At 39.3% G+C, this 22,903-nt stretch overlaps 1 protein-coding gene across 2 annotated transcripts in view; it reads right to left on the bottom strand.

The window, feature by feature from the left end:
- Positions 1-729: 729 nt before the first annotated feature.
- The window catches only part of spdef (SAM pointed domain containing ets transcription factor), a 165,686-nt gene continuing 143,512 nt past the window's right edge, over positions 730-22,903 (bottom strand). For both annotated transcript variants that reach the window (XM_061937638.1, XM_061937630.1), the window contains 5 exons: positions 20,316-20,733; positions 9,644-9,841; positions 9,521-9,568; positions 6,865-6,999; positions 730-5,124 (listed from right to left, as the gene is read on the bottom strand). In XM_061937638.1, coding sequence (XP_061793622.1) covers positions 4,946-5,124; positions 6,865-6,999; positions 9,521-9,568; positions 9,644-9,841; positions 20,316-20,724 — 969 coding nt within the window. In that variant the 5' untranslated portion in view covers positions 20,725-20,733 and the 3' untranslated portion in view covers positions 730-4,945. The remainder of the gene's footprint in view (positions 5,125-6,864; positions 7,000-9,520; positions 9,569-9,643; positions 9,842-20,315; positions 20,734-22,903) is intronic.

Raw genomic sequence — 22,903 nt, forward strand, 5'->3', positions numbered from 1 at the left:
TAATGTCAATGAGGGATTTTTAATCACTGCTATGTTGAAATTGTAACTAATATTGATACTGTTGTTGATAATATTCATTTTTGTTTCACTACTTTTGGATTGTTCTGTGTCGTGTTTGTGTCTCCTCTCAATTGCTCTGTTTATTGCAGTTCTGAGTGTTGCTGGCTCGGGTTTGCTTTTGGAATTGGATTGCATTGTTATGGTATTGCTGTGTATTGTTTTGTTGGATTGATTAATTTTAAAAAAATAAAAAAAATGTAAAAAGAAATCATTTAAAATTAAAAAAATTAAATAGATAAAAAAAAAATAAGAGAATCGAGTCTGAATCTCACAACGTGAGAATCGCGATTCGAATTCGAATCGATTTTTTCCCACACCCCTAGTATATATATATATATATATATATATATATATATATATATATATATACATATATATATATATATATATATATACTTACATCATGTATATATTACACGTTATTATGAATGTTACTAGATACTACATACATACTTACATCATGTATATAAAACATTGATGGAGGGTTTTGGTTGTTTTGAGAGCACTTTATAGATTTTGATTGTTAGCTGACGTTTGCTAGCGTTTATTTACGAGTTAGAATACATTAAAAGAAGCAAAACGTGTTCTTGTAAAGATTCGATGCTGCAGTGAGCGAACCCATCCAAAAGTTGCACAGACAGAGACAAAAACAACTGTAATTTAGCACATTATATACTTTCAATAAACCTTTTTTATTTGTTAAGAACATCTGGGAAATGACATTTTGTACAGACACTTTCTGAAGGCACATGTTTAGCAATCGTAAATAATTATTCAGCAGGAAAATGCGTCGGAGCTCATAAATGTGATCTTCTGCTCTGGCAGGGAAAAGGCAAAGTATGGTAGATCTGGAGGCTTTTATCAATCAATCAATCAATCAATCAATCAATGAAAGTCTATTATTCTAACAACATGACATCATTCAAACTGTCCTTCAATCAATCAACGCCAGGTTAGCCAACTAACTAACTAACTTATGCTGGGTCTATTAAAGCGTGCATGAGAGTCCCACTTCAAAAGGTCCTCAGGGTAAAAATACATCTTTACAAAACTTACAAAACGAACTTGGACACTTCTTCTAAAAGGATTCAGTTTGGACAAAAAAACAACAATAGGTCATTTTACCATCTCACTTATTTTAAGACCAAGTGCCCAACAAACAATTCCAGGTGTTAGTGACTCAGTGTGTGTGTTATTTGTTGAGTACGTTTCCACGGCATGGGGCCAAAGAAAGTTGGGAGTGCTAGCATTTTGACAAAAATAAGTGAGACACACTATAGTATCCAAACTGATACTAAACCTTCATTGATCAAGTTTTCATCATTTATGTGTATTTCATCTTGTTTTCTGCAGGCAGAACTGCAATTCTTCTCAATAGAATGTGGTTTGTGTTCATGTTTTTAATCCGTACACATTTTATTGTTCTGTTTGAAATAAAAACAGCAAGACTCCAGAGTGTCCAAATACTTTTGTCTTGTGTTATATTATGAAATATAAGGCAGACGCATTGTTTTTTTGTTTTTTTTTGCTTTGGTTAACTTCTTTTTACACTTGTGTGGTCGTAGGGATGGGAATCGAGACCCAGTTCTTGTTCAGAACCGGTTCCCAGTCTATGAATTCCTAAGAATTGCTTGTAATTTTTTCCAAACGATTCATTCGACAAGAAAAGATGTCCACTTGTAATAAGTGCAAGGTTGCTATTTCAACACACAATAATTATACATGAACGTCTTTGAAGCACTCCCAAGTCCCATCATCTGGTGTGAATACAACAGGTACTAACTAACACCACCTAGCATGTTAGCAACATTATTTGTCACATTTAAATGAATGCCTTCACATTTAGAGATGAGCATGACAGACTGACTGAGTTTGTAGTCAAAAGCTTACATCAATTTGCCACAGTGCTCCTGATTTTCGGTAGGCGAATGTACAATTGTAGTCAGAGAAAAGTTGCGAGTTTCAACCACATTTTCACTCACTCAGTTATTTCCATTACACAGGTAGAACTCGTGCAATTAGAATATCATGTAAAAGTTCATTCAGGTCAGAAAAGTGAAACTAATATGTGACTTATTACATGCAAAGAGAAATATGTTATTGTCTTTTTGACCACCATGGTTTCAAGTTTTTGCAAACCACACATTTTCTGAGATTTTAAAATCAAAGTTTTCATAAACTCTAAGCCATAATCATCAAATGATATCAAAATAAGACTAGAAATATGGTGAGTTGCATGTTATGATATATTTTAGTTTCACCTTATAAATCAAAATTAACTTTTGCAGCATATTCTCATTTTTTGACTTCAGGGAAAATACAAAGATTCCTAAAAGTTAGTAAATGTTACATTCTTGTGTCATTTCCTCATGTTTTGTTAAATTCTACAGAAGAATATTTATTTTCAAAAGTAATGTTTTGTTCCATGCTAAGTACGAGCCTCTGATGTCTTTGTAAGGTCATCTTACTTTACACTAAACTATATTGATGCTAATCCACCTTTTTGTCCTCTTTTTTCCCAAATAAGAATGGATATGAGAACCGAATCGTGAAGCGGAATTGAAAGTGGAATTGGAACCATAAACATCTCATCAATTCCCATCCCCACATGACAGTATTCATGTTTTAGTTTGATGGAACATATTTCTATGATTATGGGGACGGTGTGGTGCGGTTGGGAGAGTGGCCGTGCCAGCAACCTGAGAGTTCCTGGTTCGATCCCCACCTTCTACCAACCTCGTCACGTCCGTTGCGTCCTTGAGCAAGACACTTCACCCTTGCTCCTGATGGGTGGTGGTTAGTGCCTTGCATGGCAGCTCCCGCCATCAGTGTGTGCAAGTGTGTGTGAATGGGTGAATGTGGAAATAGTGTCAAAGCGCTTTGAGTACCTTCAAGGTAGAAAAGCGCTATACAAGTATAAGCCATTTATCATTATCACTTCCTGCTGTACCTATGAGGCCTGTTTCCTTAAATGGTCACTTCCTGTTGTATAGACAGGCCTGTTTCCTTATATGGTCACTTCCTGTTGTATCTATGAGGCCCGTTTCCTTATATGGTCACTTCTTGTTGCATCTATGAGGCCCTTTCCTTATACGGTCACTTCCTGTTGTATCTATGAGGCCCGTTTTCTTATATGGTCACTTCCTGTTGTATCTGAGACCTGTTTCCTTATATGGTCACTTCCTGTTGTAGCTATGAGGCCCGTTTCTTTATACGGTCGCTTCCTGTTGTATCTGAGACCTGTTTCCTTATATGGTCACTTCCTGTTGTATCTATGAGGCACGTTTCCTTATACGGTCACTTCCTGTTGTATCTATGAGGCACGTTTCCTTATACGGTCACTTCCTGTTGTATCCATGAGGCCCATTTCCTCATATGGTCACTTCCTGTTGTATCTAAAAGGCCCGTTTCCTTATACGGTCACTTCCTGTTGTATCTATGAGGCCCAATTCCTTATATGTACACTTCCCGTTGTATCTATGAGGCCCGTTTTCTTATACGGTCACTTCCTGTTGTAGTTATGAGGCCTGTACTCTTATATGGTCACTTCCTGTTGTATGTATGAGGACCGTTTCTTTATATGGTCATTTCCTGTTGCATCTACGGGGGCTGTTTCCTTATATGGTCACTTCCTGTTGTATCAATGAGGCCTGTTTCCTTATATGGTCACTTCCTGTTATATCTATGAGGCCTGTTTCCTTATACGGTCACTTCCTGTTGTATGTATGAGGCCTGTTCACTTATATGGTCACTTCCTGTTGTATCATGAGGCCTGTTTCCTTATATGGTCACTTCCTGTTGTATCTACGGGGCCTGTTTCCTTATATGATCACTTCCGGTTGCATCTACGGGGCCTGTTTCCTTATATGGTCACTTCTTGTTGTAGCTTTGAGCCCCGTTTCCCAATACGGTCACTTCCTATTGTATCTACAAAGCCCGTTTCCTTATATGGTCACTTCCTGTTGTATATACGAGGTCTGTTTCCTTAAATGGTCACTTCCTGTTGTATATACAAGGCCTGTTTTCTTATATGGTCACTTCCGGTTGTATCTATGAAGCCCGTTTCGTTATATGGTCACTTCCCGTTGTGTATATACAAGGCTTGTTTCCTTAAATGGTCACTTCCTGTTGTATATATGAGGCTTGTTTCCTTAAATGGTCACTTTCGGTTGTAGCTATGAGGCCTGTTTCCTTATATGGTCACTTTCGGTTGTAGCTATGAAGCCTGTTTCCTTATATGGTCACTTCCTGTTGTATATATGAGGCCTGTTTCCTTAAATGGTCACTTCCTGTTGTATCTGTGAGGCCCGTTTCCTTATATGGTCACTTCCTGTTGTATATATGAGGCCTGTTTCCTTAAATGGTCACTTCCTGTTGTATCTATGAGGCCCGTTTCCTTATACGGTCACTTCCTGTTGTATCTACGAGGCCCGTTTCCTTATATGATCACTTCCTGTTGTATCTACGAGGCCTGTTTCCTTATATGATCAGTTCTTGCTGTATCTACGAGGCCTGTTTCCTTATATGATTACTTCCCGTTGTAGCAATGAGGCCCATTCCTTCGACGGTCACTTCCTGTTGTATCTATGAGGCCCGTTTCCTTATATGATCACTTCCTGTTCTATCTACGAGGACTGTTTCCTTATACGGTCACTTCCTGTTGTAACTAATGAGGCCTGTTTCCTTATCAAAAGTGTAAAAATCCTTTCATCAAACAAAAAGAGGCAGATTGTGCTACACAACAATAAAGTCTATTTATATTCTAGTGGTTGTGGCTTGAAGCACATTGTGTTGGCGGTGATTGGCGTACATTTTTGGCCGGAGGGTACCTCCACGAGTCTTTAGTTTTGGCTTCACGCGAGTGACTTTTGGCGGGTCTTGCCCCTCATACAGGGTGCACAAACTGGTAGACCAGCCTCTGGGAGACGTCGGGCTTGCGGATGATGCCCTTCTTGTAGTACTGCCGTATGGAGCGGCTCAGCTTGTCATAGTTCATAGCGGGCCGGTTCTTCCTCAGACCCCACAGCCTCGCCACGTGCGCAGAGTCCTCGATCTTGAAAATACCTGCACGCCAAAACCTTTATTAGACTAAATCATGTTTGTGCCTCACATAAACAAGCAAATATCAAACCCATAAATGAAGCCTGTCAAATGATTCAATCAGATGAATCACATTAGTGGGATTAATCACAGCTGGTTACTCACTTGCATGATTCAAATGTGCTGAAGACGTCAATATTTATACACAAATACAAATTAAGGAGGTTTTTAAATGTTTTTTCTTGAATTCATGTATTTTATTTGCACAAAACGTGCTAACAGTTTTATAAAAAGTTCTCTCAGGATTTATTTTGGAGTGACATTTTTCAGCGAGACCACTAATGGGAGTCTGCTCACTCATTTTTGATCTGATCTCTGACTATTAATGTAAAAAAGTGTACGGTCAAAATAATGCATGATTAATCCGAGTGTGTTGATGATTAATGCAATCATTGTGATTATTTGCGTTCATTTTTGCGTCCTTAAAAAGAATTGTCAATAAAATAAAAAGGGGAGTTGCTCTTTTTATTTTAGTTTGCCTATTATTCATAATCCTTATTTAGACAAATACACACATTTTTCTTTTTTTTATGCCTGCTAATTCGTAAAATACTGCAAGTAAGAGGTGGCTAACAATGCAGCTCATGGAAGTACTCTAAAAAAACATCCAAAAAGCGCCAACAATACTCCATTTACATGTCGTGACCCGAATAAAAACAAGTATTAGCGATATTGTTGTTATAAGCGCTAACACAGAGGAACTACTTTTAGAGCTAACTAGCTTTTGCTGCTATATTGACATGTTGAGCTGCTGCATCGCCTCTGAGTTGGTGAAAGTTATCTATCGAGATTATATAGAAATTCTGAATATAAAAAACGCTTGTTGCAGCACTTTTTTTTAACCCTTTGTGAGGATGATAATGAATTGTTGAGGTAAAGGGGAAGATACAACCATCACATCAGTCTTTACCCCAGTGAGAGCATACATTGTACAGTAAGTGATTGCTTTATCATGTTTGTATATCTTGTTTAGCACTTAGCAATACTGCTACATGATGCTTAGTGTTTAGCACACAGCTTCTAAAACGTGTAGATCAGCCTCCTTATGCTCAGGCTCAAAAATAGAAGTTTCTGGATCATCAATTGTCCCAAAGTAGTCTTTGTTGCCTCTCATCAAGTCTGCCATGATTGGTAGTTTTGTTGTTGTTGAAGGGGAAGGGAACGTTGTGATGCGTCTGTGAAATTAATACTTAAATTGATGAAAATATGTAAATATTACATGTTGTAATGAATGTTACTAGATACTACATACATACTTACAGTGTGTGTATACAGCATTGATGGAGGGTTTTGGTTGTTTTTTAGAGCACTTTATAGGCGGGACGGAGTGATTTTGATTGTTAGCTGACATTTGCTAGCGTTTATTCATGAGTTAGAATACATTAAAAAAGCAAAAGGATTCAATCCTGCAGTGAGCGAACTCGTCAATAAGAAGTGTTTGCTTATTGTTTTTTTATTTGTTTTTTGTTTTTTGCATAATGGCCATCAGCCAAGAAAAATCCATAAATTAGCTGCACCATTTTATAAGCCGCAGGGTTCAAAGCGTAGGGAAAAAGTAGCAACTTGCAGTCCAGAATTGAGGGTATTTATCCTCCATACCTCCTTAGGCTCAAGTCAAACTCAAATGGAAAACTAACATGGTTGATATGGTATTTGTGAGGCCTGTTGCCTTATATGGTCACTTCCTGTTTTATCAATGAGCACCTTTGTCCTTGTTGAGCCAGCGGATGCAGCGTCCGTAGTTGTGAGGCTTGAGCAGAAGCTCCCTGAGGAACTGCCACAGGTGGATGGGCTGACCCGAGCAGGAGGAGTCGGCCTCGGACCAAAGATCATCGCCGCCTGCATGGACAAACAAATACAAAGACAGGATTTATTGGTGCAGTGCAGGGGCCAGAGTCCTGTTCAGTGAGGGCCCCGTCAGTCATGTTTGACCTCTGAGGGCCTCCAACAGTCGATGATGTCATCAAACAATTTCATGTGCATTTGATTATTACACTTTTTATGTGCGGTGTCCAAAAAAGGAATGACTTGCATACTTTTTATGCAAAACTTAGTGGTTTTTACAGCATATTACTGTAAATGGAAAAAACAGCAAGGTTTTTATTACAGCAAAAAAGTAGAAAAACTAACAAAATTGGCAGGTCAGTTGCCAGAATTTTACTGTAAAATGTATGTGTGTTTTTTACTGTCAATAACAAAAACGGCTTTTTTACAGTAAAATTCTGACAACTGTAAAAAAAATGTTTTTTTTTAACTTTAAAATTTAAAAAAAAGTTTTTTTACTGTAAAAAAAAAAATTCTGGCAACTGTAATTTTTCAAATGTTTTTTACTGTAAATAGAAAACTGTTTTTTACAATAAAATTCCGGGAACTGTAAATGTGTTTTTGTAACTGTAATTTATTTATTTTTTACAGTAAAATTCTGACAACTGTAAAATGTGTTTTTTTAACTGTAGTTTTTTATTTATTTTTGTTTTACAGTCAAATTCTGGCAACTGTAATTTTAATATATATTTTTTACTGTAAATAGAAAAATGTTTTTTACAGTAAAAGTATGGCAACTGTAAAATTGTTTTTCTTTTACTGTAAATAAAAAAATAACTTTTTTTACAGTAAAATTTAGGGAACTATAATTTTTTTAATGTTTTTTTTACTGTAAGTAGAAAACTGTTTTTTACAGTAAAATTCAGAGAACAGTAAAATGTGTTTTTTTTAACTGTATATATATATATATATATATATATATATATATATATATATATATATATATATATATATATATATATAAATAGAAAACTGTTTTCTACAGTAAAATTTTGGCAACTGAGCTCCTAGTTTTTAACTGTACAAACAACTGTAGAATTTAAAGTGTATTCATGTAAAAGGCAAAAAGGAAACCACCGTTTTTACAGTAAAAAAATCTAATGCCAGAATTTTACATCACAAGAGTGGTACCATTTATTTATTTACAGTAAAATGCTGCAAAAACAAAAAATATTACAATACTACCTTAAAATCTATTGCCAATATTACAGTGTGCAATTTGATGGACAACTTGCTTTAAAATCATAAGTCAAGCAGATAAAAAGTGTGTATTTCTATTTTAATTAATTAGCATTAATGAGGCATTAATTGGAAAAAACAGCAAGGTTTTTTTTTTTACGGTGAAAAAATACAAAAACAAACAAAATTGTCAGGTCACATGACAGAATTTTACTGTAAAATTTACATAGGTTTTTTATATTGTAAATAGAAAACTGCTATTTTACAGTAAAATTCTGGCAACTGTAAAATGTTCTTTTTTTACAGGAAATAAAAAAAACTGCTTTTTTTTAACAGTAAAAATCCAGGAACTGCTAAATTCGTTTTTTTAACTGTAAATAAAAAATGTTTTTTAAAAATTCTGGCAACTGTAAAAAAAAATGTTTTTTTTAATTACCGGTATAAATACAAAAATTGCTTTTTTACAGTGAAATTCTGGCAACTGTAAAAACATTTTTTTTAACAGTAAATAAAAAAACTGTTTTTTCCAGTGAAGTTCTGACAACTGTAAAAACATTTCTTTTACTGGAAATAAAAAAAAACCTGCTTTTTTTTTTTTTTTTTTTTTTTTTTACAGTAAAATTCAGGCAACTGTAAAATTTGTTTTTTTTTACTGTAAATACAAAAATTGCTTTTTTACAGTGAAATGCTGGCAACTGTAAAAACGTTTTTGTACTGTAAATAATAAAACTGCTTTTTTTTTTACAGTAAATTGGTGGCAACTATTTTTTTACTGTAAATTAAAAAAAAGTTTTTTACAGTAAAATTCTGGCAACTGTAAAAACGATTTTTTTTTTACTGTAAATAAAAACATTTTTTTACAGTAAAATTCTGGCAACTGTAAAGTTAGTTTTTTTTTACTGTAGATAAAAACCTTTTTTTACAGTAAAGTTCTGGCAACAGTAAAATGTGTCTTTTTTTACTGTGAATAAAAAACCTGCTTTTTTACAGTAAAATTCTGGCAACTGTATAATTTTTTTTTTTTTTAATGTAAATAAAACTGTTTATGTACAGTAAAATTCTGGCAACCGTAAAATTATTTTGTTTCTGTTAATAAAAAAAAATAATTTCTTCTTTACAGTAAAATTCTGGCAACTGTATTTTTTTTTTTTACTGTAGATAAAAAACTATATTACAGTAAAATTCTGGCAACAGTAAAATGTCTTTTTTTTTACTGTAAATAAAAAAACCCTGCTTTTTTACAGTAAAATTTTGGCAACTGAGCTGTCAGTTTTTTTTTTTACTTTCGAGGGCCACATAAAACATGAGGTTGTGGCCCCGGGCCGTGAGCGTGTGTTGGTGTTGGGGGCCACCCTACCAGGACTTTTGGCGTCTCCTACGGAGCATCTCTCCTTCATCCAGGCAGCTGCAGAAAGAGAGGAGCAGCATTTAGGCGGGGACACACCATCTTGCTGACTCTGCACTTTGTCAAGGGCCACACCTGACTTCCAGATGTCCAGGTGAGCGTGCAGCGTGTCCCCGCACTGCGGCGAGCGCTGGCGGAAGTCCTCCTCACTCATGGCGCACAGGTCCCTGCCCACCAGGTCCTGGAAGGTCTTGCCTGCGTGGGGCAGGTGGTACAGGTGCTCGGTCCACAGCAGCCACTTCTGCACGTTGGCCGTGGTCCACTCCATGGGGTCTGAGGAGACATGGGAGGACCGGGTCAGACCTCCACTGAGCCTCAACTGTTCACACAAGTCAGGGGGGCGGAGTCTATGTTTGTGCAAGCAGCAGTGTGCACACTGAAGCATGAGGGCAGTAGTTGTGGAAAATCACCTGACTTCTGCTATCAACTAACATCTCAACACCAAGTAAAACTCCCATATTTTACTCCTTTTTCACAGCTTTTTATTGATCTATTTTTATTTTTACCTTCCACAAACAAAATATTTTTGCCATAAATCTATTTTGAAGACAAATTTCCCCTATTATGGAATGCGAGTGTTGACATGTACAGTATGTATGTATGTATGTATGTATATACACACACATATCTCTATATATAAAGTACATATATAGAGATGTGTGTGTATATGTATATATATAAATATGTATGTTTGTCTATATATACATACACACACATATATCTATATATATACAGTACATATATATACAAGTGTGTATATGTATGTATGTATATATGCGTATATATACACGTATATATATATATATATATAAAGTACATATATAGAGATGTGTGTGTATATGTATATATATAAATATGTATGTTTGTCTATATATACATACACACACATATATCTATATATATACAGTACATATATATACAAGTGTGTATATGTATGTATGTATATATGCGTATATATACACGTATATATATATATATATATATATATATATATATATATATATATATATACACACATATATATATATCTATGTATATAGTGTCTGTGTGTGTGTGTGTGTGTGTGTGTATACACATTTATCTCTATATATAAAGTACATATGTTCTGCCCTCACTATATGTGATGAGGTTGTACAGCTTGGCAGACAGCTAACAACCAATCCAGGACATTCTAATAAAGTTCCAAAGCAGATGAATCCATTTAGGCTCTTTATTGTTGTTGATCTTGCTTTGTCTTGTACTGGACTTTTATTTTATTATTATTTTGCAAAAAGACTTATCTTTTCCAAGGCTTGTAAGAGTTAACACAACTCGTCTACTTCTCATTGTTTTATGAACTGGGCTAACATCGTGAACCGGAAGTGACCAAACTAATGACGCGCAACATTTCCCATCGCCACAAGGTGTCAGTAATAGTCCACAATCAAACGGGCATAACACTCCCCGCTTGGTATAATGTTTTATACCACTATACAGTCTCTTTACGAAGGAGCAACACGACCTCTGAAACAGGTCTAGTGTAGATTCTTGGAGTACCTTGTCGGATGATCTTGACGTCTACTTTTCTTACTTTGTTGTCATGGCTGTTGATAGACTTGACGATGAGTCCAGTGGGCCATTCATTTCTTCTCACCTGGCCGTCTTTCAGTAATACTAGGTCTCCAACTTGCAGGTTAGGCCTTTCTGCACACCATTTTCTCCTAGGTTGTATGGTTGACAGGTATTCTTGTTTCCATCGCTTCCAGAATCTATCAGAGAGAAGTTGGACTTGCCGCCATTGTTTTGAGTGGATGTCTTTCACGATGAAGTCTCCTGGCGGTGCAGATATGACGTCTCTCTTCAGCATATGATAAAGGGATGAACGTCGCTTTGATGCTTGTTCCCGATTGTTTGAGAGGTGGTGACGAGGTGATCGAAAGGGTAACGGGGCAACCCAAGTGTTTGACTCATCTTTGTATAGTTCTTTGTTCATAATGTGAAGAAATGCTTGATCATCAGGAGACAAACCTGGTTTATCGTCATTCTTAGCTTTTTGAAAGACTTGGCTGCCGAGGTTGTCCATCTCCTCCAGATGTTTGGGGGGTTGCAGACCATGGTACGGATTAGGGCTGCTGAACTTTTCACTGACACGGATGGTGTTAGAACATGGACTTAGAAATGTTTCTCGTTCATTGTGTGGCAGATTATTCCTGAAGACATTGATGTTTTCTGGCTTATCAGCTCCTTCAAGACATACTTCCCCGACTATGACCCACCCTAGGTCAAGACGTTGTGCATAAGGTGCCTCATCAGGTCCATTGTACTGCTCCCTTACTTTATGCACTCGGATAATATCTCTTCCGAGTAAAATCAAAATTGCTGCATTGGGGTCAACTGCTGGTATCTTTCCTTCCAGTGGAGCTAGATGAGGATGATGCTGAATAATCTCTGGTGATGGGATCGCCGATCTGTCATCGGGCATCATGTCGCATTCTATAAGTGTGGGGAGAGGTACTGTGGTTTGCATGTCCAATGACTCTATAATGAAGTTGCATGCACGTCTTCCTGCTGTCTCCATTACCCCAGAACATGTTCTCAGTGTGTATGGTGCTGAATCTGATTTGATGCCGAAGAGATTGAAGAAATCTGTTTTAGCAAGGGATCGGTTACTTTGCTCATCCAGGACTGCATACATTTTGACAGCTTTCTCTCTTTGGCCAGCAGGGTATGCTCTGACTAAGCACATTTTGGAACAGGATTTTGGAGTCACTGAATTGCCATAGATCTCAGTACACGTTGATGTCACTTATGGGATGAGATCTTCATTATTCTCCCCGCCTTGATCTTCCTTCACTGGGAAGTTCTCTTTTGTTGGTGGTGGACCAGGGTGAAGCGCTGTGATGTGCCTAGTGCTGTCACACTCTTTACATTGCACGGCTTTTTCACAATCCTTCGCCATGTGTCTCGTAGATGCGCAACATCGATAACAGATGTGTTGCTCTTTCAGATAAGCCTTTCTTTCTTCGAGTGGTTTGTTTCGGAAGCCATGGCATTTACGTAGAGGGTGAGGCTTATTGTGGATGGGACATATTTTATCTGGGTCTTCAAATTGCTTTTCTTGGAAGTTGTATTTAGCTTCAGGTACTGTCGCCACTTCAGTTTTCTTTACGGACACTGGTGTCCTGTAATTCGGTTGAAGTCGTTCTTGTCTAGCATTAGTTACGTTACCACTGGTGACACATGCAAAGCTGGGATCATTGCGGATCCTAGCTTCTTCCATAATGAAGTTCACAAAGAAGTGAAATGGTGGATAAGCCACCTTTTTGTCCCTTTTGTATGCTGAGCCTGCACTAACCCATTTTTCTTGGAGACGATATGGTAGCTTGATCAGGATGGGACTAATGCCATGAGCTGTGTCAAGATGAAGAAGACCGGGTAAGAGTTCATTTGACTTTGCTGCGTCCAACTCAAGAAGGAGGTCCCCGAACTCTCTCAGTCTTTGGTTGTCTGTGTTTGAGATATGTGGGAAGTTCTCAAGTTTTTTAAGTAAAGCATGCTCAATTATTTCAGGTGCACCATATGACTCCTCTAGCCTCTGCCACACCATTTCGACCCCAGCTTCTGCATTGTGTATGTACACGGCTCTTAATCTCTTAGCTTGTTCTGCTGATTGAGGTCCAAGCCATTTAGCCAGCATATCCAATTCCTCACGTGCACTGAGATATAGGTCCCTTGTGGAGCCGATGAATGATGCCTTCCAGGCCCAGTAATTTTGTGGTTGGTCATCAAACTTGAGAAGACCAGAGCTAACCATCTCTTTACGCATTAGGTATTTAGCCAGGTCTGATGCACCACGATTGTCGAAGGAAGTTGCTCCTCGTGCGGAAAAGTGATGAGGCTGGGTATGGTGGAATGATTTTTGATATGAAGAATCTATCCTTTGAGTTGCATCATTCCTTGTGAAGGTGTCTTTTGATGGACTTGCAGTAATACGAAGCGGTGGAGTCCCCACGTCGCCCCGATGTGGTTGTTTGTGGTGCTGGACAGGTAGGTAATTGGGCACATGGTTCTTAACGTTATCCATCTCTTGTTTATTAGCCGTTGTGTTGACCTTAACATCTTCATCGTTGTCCATTGTCTGCTGGCGCACTGAGGAAGAGGTCAGTATTGGCTGATTTAAAGAATGGAGTGAGTGTTGGCCATGAGATGCCTCTGACAGTTGCTCCACAAACTCTTTAGTGCGTTCTACTGGGCTTAGTACTGGCATATTAAAATCAAATTGGCTTCTTTGGATATCACTTTCTTCTTGAGCTGATACGTCTAACACATGTGCTTCAGCTGCTGCTGCTTCAGCGGCTTTTGCTGATTTTAACAGGAGCAGATTAGCTTGTATTTCCGCTTGCTGTTTTAACATTTCTGCTTCTTTTTGTGCAAAGGAAAGTTTAACACGTGCACTTTCTGCTTTAGCACGCGCTTTTGCAGCAGCAACGCTCACTGACGTCATCCGACTTGAGTGAGATGAATGTGACGATCTTGAACTTCTTTCATGTTCGCTTACGTCTTCTTTTGAATGCTCAATGGTGTGCTGTTTACCACTGGATGTTGAAGAGAATGCTGCGTTATGTCTCTGTGAAGCCCGCTGTGCTTTCAGCAGACAGCTAACAACCAATCCAGGACATTCTAATAAAGTTCCAAAGCAGATGAATCCATTTAGGCTCTTTATTGTTGTTGATCTTGCTTTGTCTTGTACTGGACTTTTATTTTATTATTATTTTGTAAAAAGACTTATCTTTTCCAAGGCTTGTAAGAGTTAACACAACTCGTCTACTTCTCATTGTTTTATGAACTGGGCTAACATCGTGAACCGGAAGTGACCAAACTAATGACGCGCAACATTTCCCATCGCCACAAGGTGTCAGTAATAGTCCACAATCAAACGGGCATAACAACATATATAGAGAATTATGTGTATATATATATATATATATATATATATATATATATATATATATATATACTGACTCTAAGATTGTCACACTGTACAAGAACAAGGGAGACCGTAGTGACTGTAATAATTACCGCGGCATCTCCCTGCTTAACATCGTGGGGAAAGTCTTTGCTCGTGTCGCCCTTGCTAGACTCCACCTCCTTGCAGAACGTGTCTACCCTGAGTCACAATGTGGCTTTAGGGCAGCAAGATCCACAGTGGACATGATTTTCACCCTTCGGCAGCTGCAGGAGAAGTGCCGGGAACAGAGGAGACCCTTGTATCTCGCCTTTGTTGATCTCACTAAAGCATTTGACCTTGTCAGCAGAGATGGTCTCTTTAAGATGCTTGCAAAGATCGGCTGCCCCCCAAAACTCCTTGCCGTCATAAGATCATTCCACGAAAACACACAGGGTTCCGTCTGTTGGGAAGGAGGAACATCAGAGGCCTTTCCAATCCACAGCGGCGTAAAACAGGGCTGCGTTCTTGCACCAACCCTCTTTGGAATTTTCTTCTCCCTCGTTCTGTCTACTGCTTTCGGCACATGTTCTGAAGGTGTCTCCTTACACACGAGAGCTGATGGGAAACTTTTCAACCTTGCCCGTTTGCGCTCCAAGACCAAGGTGACCAGTGTCCTCCTGAGAGAAATGCTTTTTGCTGATGATGCAGCTCTAGTATCCCACACCGAGTCTGGGCTCCAGAGGCTGATGGACAGGCTTTCATCTGCCTGTAAAGAGTTTGGTCTCACCATCAGCCTAAAGAAGACCAATGTCATGGGCCAAGATGCTGAAACTCCACTCTCCATCTCCGTCGACAATCAGACTCTGGAATGTGCCAACACCTTTACATACCTTGGATCCGCAATCTCCAGTGACTTGTCACTCGACACAGAACGTGCCACCCGTCTTGCGAGAGCTGCCACAGTGATGGCCAGGCTGTCCAAAAGAGTATGGTCGAACAACCAGCTATCCACACGCACTAAACTCCAGGTCTATCAAGCCTGCGTCATTAGCACACTGATGTATGGCAGCGAGGCCTGGACCACCTACACCAGACATGAGAAACAGCTAAACAGCTTCCACCTGCGCTGTCTTCGCCGCATCCTGGGAATCTCATGGCAGGACAAAGTTCCCAACATGGAAGTCCTAGATCGTGCTCACTCCACCAGCCTGTTCACCATGCTCAGCCAACGCCGCCTCAGATGGCTTGGCCATGTCCACAGGATGGACCCCAGCCGGCTCCCCAGAGCTGTTCTGTACGGCGAACTGTCAACAGGCTCCAGACCCCTTGGTCGCCCCCGACTGCGTTTCAAGGACGTGTGTAAACGTGACATGAAACAGGCAGGCATCGACCACAACAACTGGGAGGAAGCTGCAAAAGACCGCGACGTTTGGAGGCACACTGTTGCTACAGGAACCCGCCGTGCCGAGGAGAAGCACATCTCCTTGTTGCAGGCGAGGAGACAAAAGCGGAAACTCCGTGACGCGGGATATGCTCCTGTGTCAGAACCCTCCACATACGTCTGCGCCAACTGCACCAGAGACTGTCACTCCAGAGTGGGGCTGTACAGCCACAGCCGCCGCTGCAAGAAAGAATGAACTCCCCCAGGTGCAACCCATCGTCACTACTGACGGACGGATGCCTATGATATATATATATATATATGTATTTATATGTGCGGCTTGTATATGGAAATAAATAATGTAATGGGTGCGTCTTAGTCCAGTGCAGCTTATATATAGATATATATTATTTTCTTCTAAAATGTAGTGGGTGTGGCTTAATATGGAAATGTATTATTTTCTTCTCAAATGTAGTGGGTGCGGCTTATAGTCCAGTGCGGCTTATATATGGAAAGGTGTTATTTTTTTCTGGGGTGTGGTGGGTGCGACTTATAGTCCGGTGCGGCTTATATTTGGATGTATATTATTTTCTTCTGAAATGTAGTCGGTGTGGCTTAAGTGGAAATATATTATTTTCTTCTCAAATGTAGTGGGTGCGACTTATATATGGAAATTAATCATTCTCTTTTAGAAATGTAATGGGTGCGTCTTATAGTCCAGTGCAGCTTATATATGGAAAACTTTTCTTTTTCCTTGGGGTATAGTGGGTGCGACTTATAGTCCGGTGCGGCTTATATATGGATTTATATTATTTTCTTCTAGGATGTAGTGGGTGTGGCTTAATATGGAAATATATTATTTTCTTCTCAAATGTAGTGGGTGCGACTTATATATGGAAATTAATAATTTTCTTCAAAAAGATGTGATGGGTGCGTCTTATAGTCCAGTGCAGCTTATATATGGAACTTTTTTTTAATTTGGATATATATTATTATATTATTTTCTTCTAAAATGCAGTGGGTGCGACTTATACATGGGAATTAATCATTTTCTTCTGAAAATGTAATGTCCAGTGCAGCATATATATGGAAATATATTATTTTCTTTTAGAATGTAGTGGGTCCGGCTTATATATGGAAATATATTATTTTCTTCTAAAATGCAGTGGGTGCGGCTTTTATATGAAAATTTAATTTTTTTCTAAAATGTGGTGGGTGTGACTTAGTCTGGTGCGGCTCATATATGGAAATATATGATTGTCTTCTAAAACGTAGTGGGTGCGTCTTATATATGGAAGTATATTATTGTCTTCTAAAACGTAGTGGGTGCAACTTATATGTCGGTGCGGCTTATATATGGAAATATATAGTTTTCTCCTCAACTGTAGTGGGTGCGGCTTATATATGGAAATATATTATTTTCTTCTGGAATGTAGTGGGTGCGGCTTATATATGGCAATATTTTATTTTCTTCTAAAATGCAGTGGGTGCGGCTTATATATGAAAATATGTTATTTTCTTCTAAAGTGTAGTGGGTGTGGCTTATTTATGGAAATATATTATTGTCGTCTAAAACGTAGAGAGTGTGGTTTATAGTCCGGTGTGGCTTATATATGCAAATATATAGAGATGTCCGATAATATCGGCCGATAAATGCTTTAAAATGTAATATTGGAAATTATCGGTATCTGTTTCAACCTCCCGATTTTCCCGGGAGATTCCCGAATTTCAGTGCCCCTCCCGAAAATCTCGCGGGGCAACCATTCTCCCGATTTCCACCCGGACAACATTATTGGGGGCGTGCCTTAATGGCACTGCCTTTAGCGTCCTCTACAACCTGTCGTCACGTCCGCTTTTCCTCCATACAAACAGCGTGTCGGCCCAATCACATAATATATGCGGCTTTCACACACACACAAGTGAATACCCAGCATACTTGGTCAACAGCCATACAGGTCACACTGAGGGTGGTCGTATAAACAACTTTAACACTGTTACAAATATGTGCCACACTGTGAACCCACACCAAACAAGAATGACATCCGCACCGCAACACAACAGAACAAATACCCAGAACCCCTTGCAGCACTAACTCTTCCGGGACGCTACAATATACACCCACCAAACCCCACCCACCTCATATATATGAAAATATATTATTTTATTCTAAAATGTAGTGGTTGCGGCTTATATGTCGGTACGGCTTATATATGAAAATATGTTATTTTTCTAAAATGTAGTGGGTGCGACTTATAGTCCGGTGCGGCTTATATGTGGAAATATATTATTTTCTTCTAAAATGTAGTGGGTGCGGCTTATATATGGAAATGTTATTTTCTTCTAAAATGTAGTGGGTGCGGTTTATATATGGAAATTTAATTTTCTACTGGAATTTAGTGGGTGCGGCTTATATATGGCAACATATTATTTTCTTCTAAGATGCAGTGGGTGCCGCTTATATATGAAAATATGTTATTTTCTTCTAAAATGCAGTGGGTGCGACTTATAGTCCAATGAGACTTATATATGCAAATATGTTATTTTCTTCTAAAATGCAGTGGGTGCGGCTTATATATGGAAATATGTTATTTTCTTCTAAAATGTAGTGTTTGCGGCTCATTTATGGAAATATATTATTGTCGTCTAAAACGTAGTGGGTGTGACTTATAGTTCGGTGCAGCTTATATATGGCAATATATTATTTTTCTCCTAAAACGCAGTGAGTGTGGCTTATAGTCCGGTGCGGCTTATATATGGAAATGCATTATTTTCTTCTAAAATGCAGTGGGTGCAGCTTATATATGAAAATATTTTTATTTTTTTCTATAACGTGGAGGGTGCGACTTATAGTCCGGTGCGGCTTATATATGGACATGTTATTTTCTTCTAAAATGTAGTGGGTGCGGCTTACATGTTGGTGCGGCTTATATATGGAAATTTAATTTTCTTCTGGAATTTAGTGGGTGCGGCTTATATATGGAAATATGTTATTTTCTTCTAAAATGTAGTGTTTGGGGCTCATTTATGGAAATATATTATTGTCGTCTAAAGCGTAGTGGGTGTGACTTATAGTTTGGTGCGGCTTATATATGGCAATATATTATTTTTCTCCTAAAATGCAGTGGGTGCGGCTTATAGTCTGGTGCAGCTTATATATGGAAATGCATTATTTTCTTCTAAAATGCAGTGGGTGCAGCTTATATATGAAAATATTTTATTTTTTTCTATACCGTGGAGGGTGCGACTTATAGTCCGGTGCGGGTTATATATGGAAATGTTATTTTCTTCTAAAATGTAGTGGGTGTGACTTATATGTTGGTGCGGCTTATATATATGCACATATATTATTTTCTTCTAAAATGTAGTGGGTGCGGCTTATATATGGAAATGTATTATTTTCTTCTGGAATTTAGTGGGCACGGCTTATATATGGCAACATATTATTTTCTTCTAAAATGCGGTGGGTGCGACTAATAGTCCAGTGCGGCTTATATATGGCAATATATTGTTTTCTTCTAAAATGCTGTGGGTGCGGCTTAAATATGAAAATATGTTATTTTCTTCTAAAATGCAGTGGGTACGAGTTATAGTCTGGTGCGGCTTATATATATGCAAATATGTTATTTTCTTCTAAAATGTAGTGGGTGGGACTTATAGTCCGGTGCATTTTATACTTGGAAATATGTTATTATCTTCTGGAATTTAATGGGTGCGGCTTGTATATGGCAACATATTTTCTTCTAAAATGCAGCTTATATATGGAAATATGTTATTTTTTCTAAAATGTAGTGGGTGTGACTTATTGTCCGGTGCGGCTTATATATGGAAATATATTATTTTCTTCTAAAATGCAGTGGGTGTAGCTTATATACGAAAATACGTTATTTTTTTCTAAAATGTGGTGGGTGCGACCTATAGTCCGGTGCGTCTTATATATGGAAATGTATTAGTTTTATTATTTTATATGCTGGTGCGCTCTATGGTCTGAAGAATACAGTAAGACATTTGATCTGGATTTTGTCCAAAGTGGAGCAGGTATTTGCTGGCCCTACACAAAGTTTCATGCAAAAGTTGTGTAGTTTTTCTTCACACTGGGCGGAGATAACAACCAGCGTGAGAAGGTGGCAGCTGAAAAAAATAAAACGTTTAACGTCAGTAAAAATCCATCTTCTCAGAAGGTTCCGGGCCACACGCCGGCCGTGCTGTGCTCCGAGTCAACAGACTTTTACGAGGACAGCTTACACAACCTGAGCCAGTGTTTGCTCTCCAGGACCTCGCCCATCAGACTAAGTACACCTTCTACAGGAGAAGTCCTGGGTCAGGATTAAAGGCATCCTGGTGCTCTGCATGAGTGAGGATGTGATGGAGGACATGTGTCATCTGCATGTTGGTTTTGGGACTAAGTAGAAATATGACAGAGTGAATAAGCGGGAATGTACCTGGCGTGATGTTGAGCAGCTTACAGGCCGTCTCGATGTCCTTCAGCACCTCGCCCACCACCATGCTCTGCACCTGCTCCAGGGAGCGCTCCTCCTCGGGGCCCGGCGGGGACAGTCCCTGCTCCTGGCTGTCGATGACCGGGCACTGCTCCGGCTGGGGGCCCTCGGACACCTTGGCCAGCCAGGCGGCGTCCTCCGTGGCCAGCATGTCGAAGCAGGGCATGTAGAGGGCCGCCATCGCGCCCGGCTTGGCCTCCGCCAGTTCCCAGGGCTCGGCCGAGTCTCTGCTGCCATCCAGGACGGTCAGGGAGTCTCTGCTGCCATCCAGGACGGTCAGGGAGTCCTCGGGGATCCCCATCCGGGATCCGTAAACGCTGACGTCCACCAAACCTTCGATGGGATTCGACATGGCCGACACCTGTGGATGGAACAAAGACATGCTAAACATCCATCCAACCATAAAGTTCAAGTTAAAGTCCCAATGATTGTCACACACACACACTAGGTGTGGTGAAATGTGTCCTCTGCATTTGACCCATCACCCTTGTTCACCCATCTGGTAGGTGAGGGGAGCAGTGAGCGGCAGCGGTGGCCGCGCCCGGGAATACTTTTTGGTGATTCAACCCCCAATTCCAACCCTTGATGCTGAGTGCCAAGCAGGGAGGTCATGGCTCCCATTTTTTATAGTCTTTGGTATGACTCGGCCAGGGTTTGAACTCACAACCTACCCATCTCAGGGCGGACACTCCAACCACTAGGCCATTGAGTAGGTCCTGGTATATGCCCCCTATACGTGTGTGTATGTATGTGTATATATATATATATATATATATATATATATATATATATATATATATATATATATATATATATATATATATATATATGTATATATATATATATATATATATATATATATATATATATATATATATATATATGTATGTGTGGGGGAAAAAAAATCACAAGACTATTTCATCTCTACAGGCCTGTTTCATGAGGGGGGTACCCTCAATCGTCAGGAGATTTTAATGGGAGCATTCGCATACCATGGTTTATATAGGGCACAGAGTGGGTGGGTACAGGCTGGCCTAGGGGCGTGGTGATTGGTTCATGTGTTACCTAGGAGGTGTTTCCGTCTATGGCGGCATGTTGTTACAATTTCGCTGCGCTTGTTGAGGGATGACAGGTCTGGACGGTAGATAATAAACAGTTTCTCTTTCAAGCATAGGTTGCATCTTTTATTACCACTATTGTAAGATGTGCTGGATGCAAGAATTTGCCATGTTATTGAATATTCAACATTATTGTCTTTGAGGTCCCAAATGTGTTTGCTGAGTTCTGTGGTATTTCGCAGGTTTTTGTTCCTGAAAGAAGCCTTGTGGTTGTTCCATCTGGTTTTGAATTCACCCTCGGTTAATCCTACATATGTGTCGGATGTGTTAATGTCCTTGCGTATTACCTTAGATTGGTAGACAACTGATGTTTGTAAGCATCCCCCGTTGAGGGGGCAATCAGGTTTCTTTCGACAGTTACATGCTTTGTTGGTTTTGGAGTCGTTCTGACTGGGGGTCGACGGCTCATTTGCAATTGTTTTGTTGTGGTTTGAGATGATTTGTCGTATATTGTTCATGCAGCTGTAGCTCAATTTGATGTTGTTCTTGTTGAATACTTTTCTTAGGTTGTTGTCTTTGGGAAAGTGTTTGTCAATCAGGTTGAGGAATTTGTGTCCAATGTTCGTTGAGACGTTTTTGCTGTATGGGGGGTTGTACCAGATGATGCCGTTTCGTTTTCTGTTCTTTTTTGGCTGGTTTCCTGGCGTGGGTTCATAGGTGAGGGTGAAATTGTATCCGCTTTCATCAAGGGCTTTTTGGTACGGGGGGGTTGCTTGGTCAAATTCAGCTTTGCTAGATGACAGCATCGATAGCCTTTTATTGATTCCGGTAGGTATTCTTTTCGTGGTGGTGGGTGGATGGTTGCTGTCATGGTGCACGTATTGGAGTGTTGTGTTGGGTTTCGTGAATGGTTGGTAGCTGTTATTTCTCAGGTTGAAAGTGACGTCAAGGAAGTTCATTTTCAAAGAGAACGGCCTACGGATCACGATTGAAGCCAACAAGCAAACCGTCAACTTCCTTGACGTCACTTTCAACCTGAGAAATAACAGCTACCAACCATTCACGAAACCCAACACAACAACACAATTCAACAAGAACAACATCAAATTGAGCTACAGCTGCATGAACAATATACGACAAATCATCTCAAACCACAACAAAACAATTGCAAATGAGCCGTCGACCCCCAGTCAGAACGACTCCAAAACCAACAAAGCATGTAACTGTCGAAAGAAACCTGATTGCCCCCTCAACGGGGGATGCTTACAAACATCAGCTGTCTACCAATCTAAGGTAATACGCAAGGACATTAACACATCCGACACATATGTAGGATTAACCGAGGGTGAATTCAAAACCAGATGGAACAACCACAAGGCTTCTTTCAGGAACAAAAACCTGCGAAATACCACAGAACTCAGCAAACACATTTGGGACCTCAAAGACAATAATGTTGAATATTCAATAACATGG

The sequence above is a fragment of the Nerophis lumbriciformis genome, linkage group LG03 (assembly GCF_033978685.3).
Source record: "Nerophis lumbriciformis linkage group LG03, RoL_Nlum_v2.1, whole genome shotgun sequence".
Classification (NCBI taxonomy): domain Eukaryota; kingdom Metazoa; phylum Chordata; class Actinopteri; order Syngnathiformes; family Syngnathidae; genus Nerophis; species Nerophis lumbriciformis.